The sequence below is a fragment of the Dermochelys coriacea genome, chromosome 5, assembly GCF_009764565.3.
Source record: "Dermochelys coriacea isolate rDerCor1 chromosome 5, rDerCor1.pri.v4, whole genome shotgun sequence".
In the NCBI taxonomy this organism is placed as follows: Eukaryota; Metazoa; Chordata; order Testudines; family Dermochelyidae; genus Dermochelys; species Dermochelys coriacea.
Window position 1 is genome coordinate 97,386,007 of NC_050072.1, and position 19,090 is coordinate 97,405,096.

The following is a 19,090-nucleotide window of genomic DNA, read 5'->3' on the forward strand; positions in this document are numbered from 1 at the left end:
GACTGACACACCTTTCTTCTTACATGGCATACTTGCGTGAAGAGACTTTGTGGTCTTAAACTGAAGGGGCAGAAAATTCTGGTCTGATTTTGCTCTCTCTATCTGTGCATACTGATCTGATTTGGCTGTCTTTGTGTTACTTCTATTGAATCTGTGTCTAAGAGTCACTGGAGATTACATGGATCTGGTTCCCCCCCCCCCCCCCCCCCCCCCGGAGAATTTCCCTCCAAAGCACCATTGCCAAACTGTAGATTGTAACCTTTTCACCTATAATTACCTCTTTGAGGAACTTTTTTCTCAGCTGGGCAGAGGAAGATGCTGACTGTGACCATTTCCCTTAGAACTTGGGCGATAGTAATAGTTGCAATACAGCTTTTGTGACATTAAAAGTAGGAGAAAATTACGCTGAAGCAAATTTGCCCCTTCTTGCTTGAGGAATCCAGCCAGTTCATTGATGCTGAGTAAACTACAACGCAAGGCTGCCTGTTTATTGTAAATTTGTCCAGTTTTACACAGTGAAAAATTGGTCCATTGGGCTTGCAAGAATAAATGCCCCTATTTAGGTTTAATTACACCAGCACAGCCAGACAATTGCAGTATTTGTCAATAATTTCTGATAAATGAGAGGGAAGTGGAGTTTAGCAGTTAAGAGGAAGGGGCTGGGAGTCAGGAATTCTGGAGTTCTGATCCCACCACTCAAACTGAGTGCCCCATGGCTTTGGGCAAGTCACTTAACCCCTCAGCTGTGGTGAAAAATGGATGAAGACTTAAAGGAATATTATAATGCTTAATTAGTTAAGGGTAGACTGGGCTTCTCTAACCTGCCCAGTGTAAAAAGAGCATATAGCTTTGCTGATACCAGGAGCAGAACAGTTAAGGACTTGTGTCTCCCTCCACTCACGTCCCCCGTTTGGTGAATCTAGTCCTTTAAAAATGCCTGGAAACAAAATGTTTCAGGTTGCAGTAAACGTTTAATTTGACTGGAAATAATTTTTTTGATTTGCTGAAAATTCCAAATTCAGTTTGACATGAAAAAAATATTTTCCTGATTTTTCATAACTGCCAGCAAACTGAAAAATCAGTTATTCACCCACCTCTAATCACTTTCTCCCTTTCCCCTACACCAGCTCATCTTTATTAGTTGGTACACTGAGGAACAAAGCCAAGACTCCATTCATTCCCATCCCACTCCCTGCCCACCTGCACAGCACCTGCTTACCCTTAGGCATCCAAACCCACAGTGAGGCAGGCTGCACAGTAGCATAAAGGGAGTATTTTACTCTACTCTACTTACTTATACTCAGGCACAGCTACACAGGGTATGTCTACACTGCAGCTGGAGGTGTAATTCTCAGATTGAACAGACATACACATGCTAACTTTGATCGATCTAGGGCACTACAAATAGCGATGTGGTGCAGGCAGCTTAACTCCCCCATGTACTTGACCGTACTCAGGTGACTAGTCTGTGCTACTGCCCACACCACCATGGCCACATTGCTATTTTTCGCATGCTAGCTTAATTGGAGACAGGGTAAACATACTGACACCCCAGCTGTTATCTGGCCTTTAAAGTTTGGGAAGCATTTTCAATCTGAAAAGTGCTATATTACATCTTTATTTAGTAGATACTTTTAATATAGACTTTTAGTAGACACTTTAGCAGCCACTGCCCTACAGTAACCACACCTTTACTAGGCAAGCCACAGGGGAAGCATTTAAACTGAATAGCAGATGAGGTTTCTAAACAAAAATGTGGTATTTCTCAGAACTTTAGAAATGATCTTTTCCTTTTCCAATCATCATAGGAGAGCATGCAGTATTGCTCCACAAAGGAAAATCATTCTACAGATCTGCTACTCTGATGTTCAACAACCTGAAAAGAGATTAACATAGATTCTTATTGAATAGGTTTCTTGAAAAGTAAAAACTGGCAACTGCTTCTACTTAAAAAGGAAATTATGCCATTCAATAACTATATGTCTATATATGCAAACATTTTTGCCATTGGAATACTATGTATTGTTATCAAATTCAGCAATTACTATCTATTTATATTCCATAGCACTTATTACTAGCATTTTATTATGGACTAAAATTAAACAGTCAAACATGTATTCCCTCTTAACAGAAGTACAACATACATTATATGGAACTGCCTTTTCCTTGTTAATTACAGAAACTACGACAAAAAAAGACATACAGATAGCTCAGAAAAATGCAATATATACAGAGAGAAAACTGAAGTTCTTGACCTGACTGCTGCCATTTAAAACACCTAACATCACATTTTAAATACATTTTAAGAGTTAAGAGAGAAGGGGATTCTCTCTCTTCGAAGATAAAATCAGCAGCAGTAGGTAGAATGCAGAATGTGTGTTATTACTATATGATTTATCATTGGGGGAAAAAATCTGTTTATAGCAGAAATGAAACCATCTCATTTTTGACAAGCAGGAAAATCTATCCAGATAGCTACTACACAGATCACTTTAATATCACTTCTTCTTGGTTCAGTGAAAATAATTGCCAGAATACTGCTTGACATCCACTTTGCATTCACTGGGAACTTCCAGATGTGACCCAGTAGGAAACACACAGTAGCTGCTCAGGTAAATAAAAAAATGAGAACTGCTACCATGGAACAGACCAGCAGTCTGTGTCTCTAGTCTTTCTGTTAATCTTACTAAACTACTTGTTACTCACACTACACTAGTTACTTCAATAATCTCCTGTGGTCAGCAGAGATATGATTAATCCACTTTTCCTCCTGATTTGCTGGAATACCAAATATTAGTTGTTTCTCATCAGGAAGTGTGTATTGATCCAGGTAGTTACAGCATGATCTAGTGTTAACTAATGATAGATTATGTTATCATAATATCTCACTGAGAACAAGATGTATGCTTCCACCAGAAAACAGAAAAGGAGATATTAGAAATTTTCCCTGATTTCCTGATAAAAACATAAGATTGGCCATACTGGTCAACCAATGGTTCATCTAGTTCAGATTTCTGTCTTCTGACAGTGGCTGGTGCCAGATGCTTCAGAGAGACTGAACAGAATAGGACAATTATTTCAAATGATCCATCCATGGGTTGCATGCCTGCCCATCCTGGCTAACAGCCATTGATGGACCTATCCTCCATGAACTTTTATAATTCTTTTTTGAACCCAGTTATACTTTTGGCCTTCAGAGCAGCTCTTGGCAATGAGTTCAACAAGTTGACTGTGTATTGTATGAAGAAATACTTCCTTATGTTTTTTTAAAGCCTGCTGCCTATTAAATTTAATCAGATGACTCCCAGTTCTTGTATTATGTGAAGGGGCAAATAATATTTCCCTACTCACTTTCATCACACCATTAATGATTTTATAGAATTCTATCATATCCCCCCTTAGCTGACTCTATTCTAAGATGAACAATCCCAGTCTTTTTAATATCTCCTCCTATGAAAGTTGTTCCATACGCCTAATCATTTTGTTGCCCCTCTCTGAACCTTTTCCAGTTCTAATATATCCTTTTTTGAGACAGTCTGACCAGAACTGCACTCAGTATTCAAGGTGTGGGCATACCATGGATTTACATAGTGGCATTATGATATTTTCTGTCTTATTACCTATTGCTTTCCTAACGGTTCCTAACATTGTTAACTTTTTTGATGGCCGCTGCACATTGCTTTCAGAGCACCCTCCACGATGACTCCAAGATCTCTCTGTTGAGTGGTAACAGATAATTTAGCCCCCATCATTTGTACGTATAGTTGGAATTATGTTTCCCAATATGCATTACTTTGCACTTATCAACATTGAATTTCATCTGCCATCTTGTTGCCCAGTCACCCAGTTTTGTGAGATCCCTTTGTAACTCTTTGCAGTCTGCCTGGGACTTCACTATCTTGAGTGATTTTGTATTGTCTGCAAACTTTGCTACCTCATTGTTTGTCTTTTCAAGATCATTTATAAATATGTTGAACATAGTCCCAGTACAGATCTTTGGGGGGTCCACCCTCCACTGTGAAAACTGACCATTTATTCCTCCCCTTTGTTTCCTATCTTTTAACTAAGACAGGACTTTTCTTCTTAGCATATGACTGCTGGTGGTTTGACACTTTCTCATATTCAGTGACAATTCCACAATAGTAGGTAAAACGTTATCTCCCTGTCCTCCCTTATCAAATATTAAATACTTGATCATCTGATGGGGCGCATGTATGGAACACATACACACACATAAAAAGGTGCAAATGGCAACAGGTGAAAGATGTATGAAAAACAGAGTATTGCCATGCTATATCAATACATACCTGGCTTTCACTGTACAATTGGTGTGCACAGCAATAGAAAAAGGTGTGTCAAAAGGAAAACTGGATATGGCTAAATAGTGCAGCAGGGTGTAATACCCCTTTAAGGTACAGTGACACTTACAGCCAACACAGTGAGAGTGATGTCAAGGAGCACCATGTCCTACCCCTGGAGCTGTGCTATATAAACAGGAAAAGAAAGCTGTGCAAAATAGAGGGGACTAGAGGTCACTCTGGTTGCAGACTTCATATTATCACTCTGATCAGGAACACCAGAGACTTTGTTTTTCTAAGTATAAGTTTGGTTGCTCTGACTGAAGAGTCTGGGGTAAGGCCATTATGAAGTGCACTAAGCGGCTCTTCCCTTGACTTGGCATCTAAGGGAAAGGAGAAAACTAGCCTGTCTGCCTGCCTGTCTCGGAAAATAAGTAAAGAACTAGGATCTCTTGTGGCCCTGGTCAGTTTGGAGGCCTTCTTAAAGTGGACATGTGTTTTTTGATTAGTTAGTTTTGGCTTCCCCTTCCTGTATCCTGAACAGAGACATAGCAGCATTCCATCCCTTTTGGCAAATGTTACGGAAATGCATAATAGTGTAATATACCCTACCAGTTTTAAAGTATGTTGCTTTCCAGGCATGTCAGTATCTTCATGATAGAAGGAAGGGCCAATGTACAGGTCTAAAGATGACAAATGGCTAGCGAAGACTCTGGGCCAAAGGATGAGTACCTCGATACAGGTAAATGACAATAAAAGGACGTTGTGAGGCTCACACTTAACTGTCAACTTTCATCTCTTGATGGGTCTGAGACAAAGACAGACTCAGCTCCCATGTCAACAAGCAGATAATCAGTGTGTGTCAGTCTGCAAACATCTGGCATATGAACTCCTCTTCACTGATATTCACCTCTGGTGTACCCTGACACAGATTGTTTTAGATTGTCTTGATCGTCTGCTCAACTGTTCCTGACCCCACAGTGACTCTTCTCTCTCCCTCCCAGCCTATTCCATGAGGAACTGCTCACTGGTTTCTCCACTTTTGCCCCCACGAAACCCGGCTAGACCCTGAGACAACTCTCCCCTTAGCTGGTGCCATCACCTAGGGAAGCCCAGAAGTCTGTAACATGCTTTTTCTCAGTTCTCTGTCTTGCATTTTTGGGAGTCCAGCAAGATAAGCCCAATCCCCACAAATCTTCTTATCAACATCTTTAGGGAAGCAGACTCCTTATCTAACATTCTCCTCAACACTCATTTAATAGCTACATGACCTGAAGGCACTCCTTTTGACCCACTGCTGCTACTGAAGGCCAATTAACCTTATTCTAGGCTCTTATGCACCTTAGAATGCATTGCATGGTAATAGGATATCCCTTAAAGGGGATTTTGGTAGGGTTCACTTGGAAGTCCCTGAAGATGTCAGTAGAGTATATGTAACCAGCCACTGCACAATCCACTACTCATGGCTCCAGGGTCTATTTTGGTGGGGGAGTTTTCTGGAGGGAGGGCTGAGTCCTAAGTTTGTCAGACTCTTCTCCAGCCTTCACACAAAGCTCTGAGTTTGGGATCTCATTGAAACCCAAACCCAACTGAGTTTCACTATGTTTTGCACAGCCAGCCCTAGTTACAAGTAACTCAGAGCTCATCAGTGTGTAAAGAGTAGCTCAAATTCTAGTGTGAATTACCTTTCAATTGTCTACACCCTAAAGATCACGTTACTAATATGAGAGACTGAGTGATAATGCCAATACCTGAGTTAAGTCGCTGAGCATGTCCAGTGTCTACTAGGTGTTTCCACAAATTGAAGCAATCTCAATCTAAACTGGCTACCTGTGCAGCTAATACATATATAGTGGCCTCTTTTCAACCAAACTGTTGCCTGAATGCTTAAATCAACATTAGTTGCCACCATGTTGTCCAATTATCGAGTTTTGTTGGGCCTCTCTGGTGTTCTAAATAATCCTCTCTCATCATAGCTACTCTAAAGCATTGTGCCAACTCACTCTTCATCCATCTGCCAGATCAATAAACCGAGCAACATTGGCTCCACTTCTGATGCCCCCTAAGGCATCCCACTATTAGTCTTTTTCAATGCCGATAACTGCTCATTTATCCTTTTCCCCTGCCCTGTCTCTTAACCAACTATTAAGCCACAACAGGACTTTGTGTGCCTCATGTTACTCACACAACTGTGTAAATCAGGACTAATTCCATTGAAGTCAATGGGTAAAACACTCATAGTGCAGAATCAGGTCCCTTATCTTTGCTTGCGTTTTCCAAGTTTCAGTAACAGCACCATGTAAGAGAGAACTCCATTTTCAAAAGCCTAAATAAATTACATGTACTCTATTTTTTTCTTCTTTTCAAAGACTACATTAATTATATTTACTGACAGTCATTTATGTATTATTCTATTATCTTTTTCAAAGATATCTAACAGACTAGAGAAGTACGATTCACCCTTACAAAAACCAACCTCTTTTGTGCGTAAGGCCTTGTCTACACTAAAGGGAAAAGTCGATCTAATCTAGGCAAATTGAATTATGTGAACAGCGTAACTCAAATCGATGTAGCTTAGCTCTACTTACTGCGGTGTCCACACTATGCGATGTCGACAGGAGACGCTCTCCCATCGACTCCCCTTACTCTTCTCAATCCACTAAACCCAGGGTTGTGAGTTCAATCCTTGAGGGGGCCATTTAGGGATCTGGGGCAAAAATTGGGGATTGGTCCTGCTTTGAGCAGGGGGTTGGACTAGATGACCTCCTGAGGTCCCTTCCAACCCTGATATTCTGTGATTCTGTGATTCCTGAGTACAGGAGTTGATGGGAGAGCGATCTGCGGTCAATTTAGCGGGTCTTCACTAGACCCGCTAAATCGACCACCGATGCATTGATCACTGCATGTTTATCCCCCGGTAAGTGTAGACAAGCCCAAAGAAAGGATGCTGACTCATCTGAAGTTAGAAGGAAACTGTCCAAAATTCTTACCCCCAAAATTCACTGGGGAGAGAAAGTAGGACTTGTAAAACTGGAGGTGGAGGGCCAGAAGTGGAGGGAAAATAGAAAATAAAAGAAAGTCTGGGACAGAGCAGGGAAAGGAGAGTAGGAAAACACTGCAAGTAAAAAGCAAATAGAGCAGTGGTTCTCAAACTGAGGGTCATGATCCCTCTGGGGATTGTGAGGTTATTACATGAGGGGTCACAAGCTGTCAGCCTCCACCCCAAACCCTGCTTCACCTCAGCATTTATAATAGAGTTAAATATTTTAAAAAGTGTTTTTAATTTATAAGGGGGCTGCATTCAGAGGCTTTCTGTGTGAAAGGTGTGAAAGATTTTTTCTGTGTAAAAAAACAACTGAAATAGAGGGAGAAAGATTAAATTAGAAAAGAAAATCATTCTGAGCAAAGCAAGTACTTCACTGGTGAAACAACAACAGAGAGACTTTTTTTAAAGGATATGAGAAAAATCACTAAGGTTCATAAAGAATAAAATAAAAGTTAAAAGTCAGAAAAGAAAAGAAAGCAGAGAATACAATGAGAAAAGAGAAAGCAGGGAAAAAATCCACAAGGCAACAGTTTTACTTTTTCTAAATCTATGATTTAATGGTGGCTTTGGGCTGTTTCTAGCAACAACCATGAAAAGTGTGAACATTTTTCCAGCTTTGGACAGGCAGTGGGTGACACTTCTCTCCGCATTCCAAGTCCTCTATGGATGCTGTAGATCACCTTCATTTTCTTTTATGAGAAGTTGACAGGTGTGCTCTTACATTACACTTCTCAACATACTTTATAATTTTAATGGCTTTCTCAGATATTTCCTCAGATTCTTAGGTAAGGTTCACTGGTATATAAATTTCCTGGATGACACACTTTAAAGGTGGCTACAATATTGGCCACCTTTTTCTCATCGAGTATAACATTTAAAAATATATATTACATATCTTTGTGGATTCCTCAGTGATTTTATGCACTAGTTTCTCAGAGGAATACTATCGGGTCCCAGTGATTTACTGTAACTTACATTCTAATTTTCTCTCTGACAGCACCCCACCTTCATTAGCTGCAAAGTGTAGCCTTTGGATAGACATTTTCTTCTTAACTTCTCTGATGAAATCCAATGCTGAGCAATCACTTTGTTTCTATTCAATTCCCAAATCATTTTGATTTTCACATTTACTCCCATATGCTATAGCACATCCATCATCTTTCCCTAGAGCGACTCACATCTGATGTACTTTAAAAATTCTTATTTCTCCTCATACTTTTAGTCAATCTTTTACTTCTTAGTCTTAGTAAAATCTTCTATTTATATTCAAATAGTGGACCCAAGTGCCCAGCCTGAGCAAACTGGGGAGGGGAGGTCTGCAGGGTTCACAGTGAATGAGACCTGTTCCTTGGGCACAGAGGGCTTGTCTAATAATTATAATTAATAATAATAGGAGCGGTAGGGCTTACCTGTGACAAGCTGACAATGTTGAACAAGGCTTTCCAGCTTTCTGCATTGATTGAAAAGTCATGGTCAGCATCATCTTAATTAACACAACTCCCTGAGGTCATGTTCTAACTCAATGCGATTGTCTAGTGAAGAAGGGGAAGGTGGACCCTCTATATGGGCTCCCTGAATCCACCTCACATACAGAATCAGACTCATTTCATTACCTTTGGGGATATCTACTCTAGGGAGCAAAGCATAGTTCTTAGGGAGATACTCCTAACTTGAAACCTAGTCAACTTTTAAAAAATGAATTAAAAATAGTTTCACTTATTACGCCTGTCTCTCAGTCCTCCTGCCATTTTTGAGGTTTTACAGACTATGAATTTGACTACGCTGTCAAATGCACAGAGAAACATTTTTCCTCAAATCCCTTCCAGTTATTATCACAGATAAGGTAAAGTGTTTTCAGACAGCAGTGGAATTTTGCAGATGACTGCGACCCCTTTTATTAGCTATGTGAATTGATTCGATATGGAACAATTATGAGCAGTCTGCATACTTTATTCACAATAATTAAAGAGATGAAATATGGTAGATATTTTTGGTATTAAACTAATGATACATAGACAGGTGAGCTGTGGGGATAATATGTTGGACTGTTCACTCTCCAAACTCTAAATATGTATGGGGCCCTCATCATAGGGAAAGCAAGGTACATGGTCTCTAGTCATTCTTTACTTGGTATAAGTTGAGACAAAACCAACTCCTAGTTGTGTAAGTCAATCTTGAGCAATGTTTGAGCTGTGACCATCAGATCAGATATTATGTGTCATTCATCCAAGAAAGATTATATTCCGCCATGTTAGCTATAAATCATCAGAACTGACAAGTTCACATAAGGAAAACATATTGCATTCTTTAAACTAGTATTGTCTCAAGGTGGAGAAAAGTAGCATCTAATGTTTTCTTTTCCTCATTATTAGAAAGCAAAACACAGGAGCATACACAGATAACTGGGCTCTCGAATAATGAAACACAGTGGACTTGATCTTGTAGGTAATGAGTGCCTTCTGTGAGGTGCTGAGCACTTTCTACTCTCCTTACTTTCACTGGAAGTTTAGGGTACTTGGCACTTTAGAGCAGTGGTCCCCAAATACTTTATGTCGCTCCCCCCTTACCCGTATGTAAACTGATTGCATCCCCCTGTGAGCTGGTGCCAGGAGCAGGACTGGGGGCTGAGGCTGGGGCCAGAGCCAGGGCCAGAAGGGGAGAGCTGTGGCTGGGAGCAGGGCTGGGGCTGGAAGCAAATCTGGGGCCTTGGCTGGGGTTGGGGCGAGAGCTGGAACCCGAGCTGGGGGCAGAGTGGGGCTGAGTGGCACTCCCTCCCCACCCCTGTGATGGCTGGGCCGGGCCCTGCTGAGCCCCCCCAGACTTTCTCCCTCACAGTTTGGGGACTGTTTTAGAGGCTTAGGCCCTGAGTGAAAGGAATTACAACAGTTTCTAAGTTTCACTTTCTAGGAACATCTTTAGAATCAAAATTGAAGAATACAGAGATGGAATATTTGTTTTAAATACGTCTCATGGGATACACATCTCAGGTTTGTGATGAATCAAAGGAGACAGCAGGCATGCCTCCCCACCCCCCCATCACCCCGTCACTTCTGGGCATAGATGCCACTCAAATAAGGCCATACTATTTTCTTAGTTCCTACTCATTAAGATGACCAGGTCTGTGGTTGTGAAGCAAAGTAAAGGGCGGGGGGGGGGGGGAGAGAAAGACATTAATCAAATAGTTTGTTTGACATAGTATATAGATAAAAGATCTTGTGTCAACAAATCTCAATGAAATTTACAGCCCTGCTAGAGATTAGACCAGTTCAAGGGCCAAAGGTATCAATCTCAACCTGTAATGAAGTTACTCATTAATCAAAATCCGTACCAGCATATGATAGTTCTTTATTGCTTTCATAATAACAAAGTTTGTAGGTAGCAACCTAGAATCCTCTCTCTATGGTGTAGCAATGACTGATAGTTCTATATAGAGGTTTTTTTCCCCTTTCATTTTAGTTTGTTTCTGACAACCAGAAAAGATACGTGAGTTTAACATATAGAGATGAAGTTACAATCACAAATGCAGTGTAATGGGGATGTTTTAGAATGACCTGAAATAGCTTTGAGGTCACTTATTCAATACTTCTTAATGGTTGGCTCCTCTTTAACTGAACCTTTATGGCAATCAGAATTTCCTGCCACTGATATATTGTTACCACTCCAGCAATATCACAAACTACTGCCATTTATTCAAATCTATCTATCTACATCACCGTGAGTGTCCTGATAGGATAGGGACTAAAGCAACATACAAATTAGATAGGTCAAATAAAGACAACTACACATGCTCCAAAAGGCTGGGAAAAGGTCCTGTCATGACTCTGATCCAAAGAGAACAGCATCAACAAAGAGTTACTGCAAATGTATTACATTTCAGCTAAAAATGCTTTTTTCAAAATGCACAGTGAACCATTAAAACAAACTTTGTCATTTCAGTACAGTACTGCAATAAAATATAGAAAGCATGGATAGAGAAAGCATAGAGAAAATCATAGCCTCAAGGATTGAAAATGTGATCTCGGATTGTAAATAGAGCTGGTCAGAAAAACTTGGATAGAACCATTTTTTGTTCTGAAAATGCAGGGCCATCAAAACTGAAATGCTTCACGAAATCAACTTGATTTTTCTGAAATTTCGTTTCCAAAAAAAAACAGCGGGGGAAGTTTCAGACGCTGTTGAAACATCCTGTTTTGACATTTTAGCAATGAAATGTTTCAGATATTTTAGAAATATTTTATTTTGTAATATCATATACAATTGTTATTGTATTATGTTTTGTATTACAATATAAAATTTAAAAAGTTCAAATCAAAATAAAACGTTTTGATTTTGTCCAAACAAAATGTTTCGATTGATCTGAAATATTTTTTTCCCTGAATTCTCTGTCATGATAATTTAGAAATGTTCATGTTTCCCTCTGATTTGGGACATAAACCAAATTTTAACATCTGTAGCCTGACATAATATAATAATATCTAGTTCTTATATAGGATTTTTCATGATTAGATATTAAAGACTTCACAATCTTTCATGTATTTCAACTCACAACACCCCTGCGAGGTAAGGAAGTGGAATTATCCCCATTTAACAGATGGGGAAATGAGGCCTAGAGAGGCTAAATGACTTGCCCAAGGTCACACAGGAAGTCTGTGGTAGAGCAGGAAATTGAACTTGGGTCTCCCAAGACCTAAATTCTCCCAGCTCCACTATCTTGACTTTCATGAGGAGGAAATATCCACCTTTGATCCTTCCCACTGTGTCAGAGAAGAGATTCTGTTTGTTAAACTTTTTTATTTTAATTAAACTTTTTCTGAAATTGTGGATCAAGCACCCCTCCCCTCCTCTTCCTCTCCACCTGAGTTAACATAATAAATAAAACAGTACTTCTCCTTTGCACTTCTATGCATGGGCCAGGAGAGCCAATAATTCTTTCACTGCCAGTATCATGGTAACCACAAACATGTACCACAGGGCAGCAAGAACAAGCTGCCTTACTCCCATGACACCAACACACATATGTGGCATATGGACAGCAGTGCTATGGTGCAGTTGGAGAATCATGCAATAGGCTATATCCCATAGCAGAAATCATATTCCTGCAGTTATACTTACACCAGTTATACTTACTTACTTCTAACTATTCTATAGTTTAAAATTCTGTATTCAATGTATATGATTTTGTGAACTAATAAATATACAATAAAACGCTTTCATTAGTAAGTATAGCACAATCATTGAGCAATATGAGTGGTTTCTATCAAAATCTGTTTGGTATAATAGCCATCATTTAATAAGTATCCTTTTCCCTTCCAGTGCCAAGCAGCAGCATTGACAGGGCCCAGTACACATCACTTCCAGCCTTCCCAGGATAAGCACTGTTTGTCACAATGGGAGGTTTTAGAAAGGGAGAATCCATGAGGTTTAAGGGAGATAAGGAAATTACATATAACCAGGGACGAAAGATTCCCTACAGCTAAACTAGAAAGTTCCCAGGGACTGTGGTAGCCTCCACCAAAACATACTATACACCTAGCTCGAAAGACTTGATCATCCTTTTTCAAAACTTAGTTAATTATTAGGTAGTTTTAAACTGCACCCATTGAGTACTCTGAGTGTACACATAAAAAAGGATCCTAACAGACTATCAGGAGTCACAGATATCACCCCTTTGAACCCACATATGCATTCCTTAACTCACCTCCTCATCAAGAACCTGGAAAAACAGAGGGACCTTGTATCATGCTCATAATATCAAAGGATTCAGGTCTAGTGGACCAAAAAGGGAAGCAAGTTCCAAAGTCAAGAGCCCTTCACTGAAAATACCCTATTGTATACACATAAATATGCCCCTACTGTATGTCAAGGCTTATTGAGGAGATTTTAAAATTATGCCAGAAATTCAGTACGTGGAGTCATGCTTGAGGCAGGGACAACAATATGCCTTTCAAGGGGTCAGTGATAAGGCTCAGTGATAAATATACAAAAAATCTGGGAAGTCTGGTTATTGCATAGTCTCTGATCAAAGCCCAGCAACCCTGGAACCATGGGCCAATACCCAAGTCACTCCCTATCCTGATTGATGACCTACCCATAAAGCACATATTCTTATCTGCGCTTGAAGATAAGGCAACTCAGAATATACTGTTATTTGCAAATTACCTTTGGTCTGTGTCCTTTTTGTTTTTCAATTGCAATTTTTAAAAGCATAAAATACAAATGATTCTTACAAGGAGAATTCAAAACTATCATTGTAAAGCAGCTTTAGGAAAACTCTTGCTAGTATACATCAAATTCTAAAGATCTGGGTTTATGGTTCCATGCAGCATTCACACCAGAGATGATATTCCACTGAAAAAGTGTCTATCCTAAAATTAAACATCTTCTTACATAACAGTTTCAAAAAAGTACATTTCCCCCTCAAGTCTGATGACATTCAAGCCATCAAGTCTCAAAATGCTTACTTCAGTTTAGGACCCTGCTCTCATCTGAGCTACAGGGGTGACCTTGTGTGGAAAGAGGGTTGCAGAGCCAGGATTCCTACCAAGTGTTCAACAGAGCACTAGCAAAGAAGATCAAGACCGTAATGGCTAGCACAACACAAACGCAAAAGGGTGGTCTCACTATTGTGGAAATGGCCAACAGAGGCTAGCATATATGCTCACCTGAAGACCATGCTGTTATTATTCAAAGGAGCAGAAACGTGGGCCCCAGCAAATGACCTCTCCAAACTGTCCTGGTCCTTCTCCACTCTGCCTCACAAACATCCTGCTGCTGAATAGGACTAGGCAGTGGCCTGGCTCCCTCTCACTTGCTGACCTGGGTCAGATTTGGTCCTACATTCATTTAATGTAGGACCAAATGCCTTTGGATGTGTGATCTATATCCTAAGAAACAAGTGTCTTTGAAGACAGGCTGGTTTACCAAAGGCAAAATTTTCAGTGAACTGGGAAATATGATGATCCTATTATTAAACTGCAGTCATTTGCTTAATTTTACTCTCCCTTCTTCCAAAGCTTGGATATACTCGGACTAAAATACTTCACTTAGGCCATGCAACACAAATTAAGGACATACTGTAGTTAAAATCTGTTTGGGTAGTCAAGATCTCCAGTCCAAGCTTTAACTGTGACTGTTACATGTTAAAAAAATTAAAATAAAAGTTTGCTTGTGTGCTTGTGTCAGACTAAAAGCAATACACAGTCAGATGGAATAGTTCATTATCTAACACACCATATCTGCGTGCCTACTACTGTCACAAAGACATAATTCTGGTCTCCATTACCCTTGCTCGATGATACAACTGACATTGGAGTTAATGGGAATTATTTGTATCTCGTGGGGTCTTGGAGGCAGGGAACTGGGCACCCAGAGAGGAGGGTTTTTTTCCCTTTCTCAAATAGACCATGGTTATGTCCCTTCCCCTCCCCACTGATGAAACTTTATTCTATAGTTAAAAATTCCAAGAGCACCGCAATAGGAAGCACTCATTATACTTGTAAAGAGTTTACAGACCCTTCCTTAGTTCATGTAAAACTGAAAAGAAAATTTGCCTTTTTCTGAAGATACTATTTTGTCCCCTACAGAGGATCATAGCACAGCAAATAAACGATTAGCATGAATCAGAGCCAATGGCTGCCTTCATACTTACCATGTACCACATGCTTGGCCACTTGGGATCATTGAAATAAGTGGATTGGGTACCACCAGGTGTATAATCCCTCTTTATCCTTCTTTTAACTACCTGTTGTTGTATCCACTCCACCTGCCAACAAGAAAAATATTTGGTAAGTGTTAGGGTTCCATGGAGATTATCAAGAAATGTGAGCAATCTTGGGAAGTTTCCCATTACTGAAGTCCAAGTCTATTTCATCTTAAAGTGTTCACTTTGGCAAAGGGAATGCAAAGTTCACCTTGTCATTTAGTTCACAGGAAAATATACCAATTTAGTTAGTACTACATGTTGCCGTGCACAACTATTTAAATCCCCTCCTAACAGGACTTAATTAGCTATCATCTATTGACCAATGCCATTGCATATTTTATTATTCTTTATTATTAATAATAAATAATTAATAAACACCCCATTTTTTATTTATAAACACAAAGATTAACAGTTACTCAAAAGAAAACGAATGGGATTTCCAAGGGTTTTTCTTTTTCCCTTATTTAAGTTTTTTCTTGTCAACTGCTAATACTGCAATGTATTCAAAAGCTCTATTTAACCATTAACTGAATCAACCTCATGAGAAGACCAAAAAAATAAGAATTAGAATTCATTCCAATGAGATTATTTGTCACGATTCACTCAGTTTTCAGGAACTGTATTTTCTGTAAAATTAAAGTCCTTCCCAGGAAAAAGCAGCAGAGTACAGGCTAATAGGTTAAATTACAACAAGAAGCTAAAAATATAAATGAAATAAGAGATCAAGGTCAAAATCAGGCTTCCAAAGTTAAGCTTATTCTCTGTCAGACATCTCATCAAAGACTCTAAACACATTCAGAAAGGTGATACCAAAAGTGACATCCAGTCCACAGCAGATATTAATTCGTAATGCTTCTCCTCACCCCAACACCATTAACCTTTCTAAATGGGAACTTGCTGCTATAAATGTAAATATTGTAAACTATCCACAGTCAAACCCAGATTTTACTTGCATGCTTGTGGCTTACTGACAGCTCATATTGCTGCTGTATTGCTGGTACCGAATAAAAATATAAAAATTCAATTCACATCTTCCAAAGAAGGAAACGCATCCGTCACCTGCTAACAGCCTACTCTGTACCTTGCACTCCTGATTCCCAGGCATGTACACACACACACGCACGCACAAAAATAAACTTTACTTTCAAAGCACATCTTTATTTTCTTGTGCCAGCTCAGAGTCACTAGCTAGGGACAATATTAATGTTTTCCCAAAGCAGAAAAATGTCTCCAACCATTCATTCTTAATTCTAGTTCATATCCTGAGATCCTAAACAAGGCAAAACTCCAACTGATTATAAGGGGAGTTATGCATGAGTGAAAATTGATGGCCCCATGCTTCCCTGGCTTCTGAAAACAGGGAATGCAGATCATGGTGAGAGGAGAAAGAGGCATCTTTGAACCTGTGGAATCCCTTCTGTGAGGCAGTTCTATGGGGTACCACTTCCATATGATGGTAGAGGACAGTGTGGGGACTGAGAAAACATAGTTTTTCCCTCTGCACTAAGCAACATCGCTACCTGAGAATTGCTTCAGGATCAGCGGTAACGGCATGGTTTCGACAGAAAGAGCTGTGATGTCAACAGACACAGAATAGGAGGGAACTGGTTGATGCTGTGTAAGCAAGCTGAAGTCCCTTTTCTCTATCAAATCCTCCAAAATCTACCCCTCTTATATCTGTGGGTGGTAGGGAATTGAGAAAGTTTTGATAAGTCCCCTTTCTCTTCTGGCCACCTCTTTCCTCTTCCAACAGTACATCTGGCTTGGCTAAAATCCATCTCATGGACTTCTCAGCAAGCCAGGGAATATTTACTGGGTTGTCTGCAGCCATTAAATATTACACATTGTGGAGCTTCATTCAGAATGGGAAGGCAGCCAATCATTCCTGGGCACCTCTGAAGCAGCAAATTCTGGAGTATCCAAGACGTACAGAGTGTAGCTGGCCAGATGCCAAAGGAGAGGACCAAAGACCTGAGTCTCTATTGATGGCAATTACTGAACACAGAAGAGAGACAGATTAAGATTAAATGGGAGCCACATTATTTTTAACTCTGTCCCGTCAAAAAAGTTGGTGTCCCATAGATCTTCAACAGATGCTCCCTCCCAGCCCCCTATTGGTGGCATGAACTCTCTCTTCCAGACCCTGATAATGTATCCTTGTTTTTTTCCAATTCTTCCTGCCATGTAAAACAACCCAACGCTTCCTAGCACATACAAGGCCACATGTGCTGCACCTTAGCTGACTCACTGGCAAACTAGGTCCCCTTGGATCATGAACTTGTCTTAATCTGACCCTGACTTGTTGAGGTCAGGGAGAAGTGAAACTTCAATACAGCTGGATAAGCAATCAAGGCTTATACAAACCCAAACTCCAAATCTTTTTTTGATTTAGCCATTATTGCTTATGACTAGTCACATTTTCATTATAACAAGGGATCTCTGATGTCTACACTGCACAAACATTTACACTCTGCTGCTGACCATAAAAAAGTTGAAAGTGAATGCAAAATAACAGTGCTTGTGAAGACCGAAAGTTTTATTAACAAATACAGCAATGTGATCTCAACACTAATCTGCATATAGATGTCTCAAGAGGTACAATTAGTTTATTTTGTCTCAGATCAAATAACTGAGAACACTTATCATACAATTCCTTAGTGCCAGCAATCATAAACCCTCCCTCACTGCACCATTCCCATCCACCATGGACCCAGAACAATTACTTGGCACATAGAGAGATTTTGATGTATAAAATTGAACTCATTTGTAAATCAGTGTTCTCATCATTTAGGAGCACTAGGGCTTTGCATTTCAATATACTATAGATGGAGCTTGTTTCAGGAAACAATTCACTGTGTTTGGCAAAAGAGGCTAGCAATTGTGTTTTAAAGAACCTATTTGTCTATCACTGGGATCAGACCTGAGAGATACTGAATGTCTCCTGCAAGATGAGCACCCTTCACTCCTAATGAAGTAAGTGGGAGCCGAGGATGTGAGCACTTTGCAGAAGGTGCTCTGAAGCTTGCAAGATCAGGTCCAAATACTGGAATGACAGATGACATAACTCACTGTCCTACCATAAAACCAAACTGTAAATACATATATACAGCAGATACATATACACCATCATTACACCATAATGATGCATTCTGATACACTGAGCCTGATTCTCCACTGACTTGCTCCTTGTATTTCAAATATGCTGACCAGCTCTACAGAAGGACCTCAGAAAAATCGAGGAGCCATTTCCTGCACTTTACACACTCCAAAAGGGACCACCACAAACATGAAATGATCACATGCTCCCACACCCTGGAAGAAAAAAATCAGGAAACTTACCTGGATATCATGCAGGAAACCCAAAACATCAGTCTAAAAAACCTGATGACAGCAATCCAACACAAAAACAAAAAGTGGAACCAACTACAACAGCTCCACAACCAACAGACCACCACCTCTAGGAGAAACCAAGACACCGTGACGCACCATATGGACACTACAACACACTCCAGCATCATTAACCTATCAAGACTACCCTTAACCAAAGCTGAAGGACCGGTACTCTCCAAAGGACTGAACTTCTGCCCCATCACAGAACCTGACACTATATTAACATGTGGAAAATTAAAAGAATTCTTCCACTGGTTCAACCTCAAGGAATTCTTTCACAGTTAAGATGACACCACCCACAACAACCACATCCCCCCCACCAGTCATATGGATAAACAAGCATCTGACTGGACACCTCCCAGTGGACAAAACTACACACTGGATCATTACAATAATTGTGTCAGGAAAAAAATGGACTGTGAAATTCTCAACAAACATTACATCCATTATAATCTCTCTACCACCAAAAGGATAGCTATACATTTCCTAAAATCCAATCACCAGATAGTGATCAAACCAACAGAAAAAGGGGATGGTATAGAAGTCCTTAATTGTGATGTCTATGTCAACGAGACCAACAGACAACTCTCTAAAAAAGAAAAGGAGTACTTGTGGCACCTTAGAGACTAACAAATTTATTAGAGCATAAGCTTT

The 19,090-nt window shown here is 39.9% G+C and overlaps 1 protein-coding gene across 1 annotated transcript in view; it reads right to left on the reverse strand.

The window, feature by feature from the left end:
• The window catches only part of PCSK5 (proprotein convertase subtilisin/kexin type 5), a 308,999-nt gene that overhangs the window by 224,996 nt on the left and 64,913 nt on the right, over positions 1 to 19,090 (reverse strand). Inside the window, 1 exon segment of the mRNA XM_038401751.2 lies at positions 14,993 to 15,106. Within this exon segment, the coding sequence (XP_038257679.1) occupies positions 14,993 to 15,106 (114 nt within the window).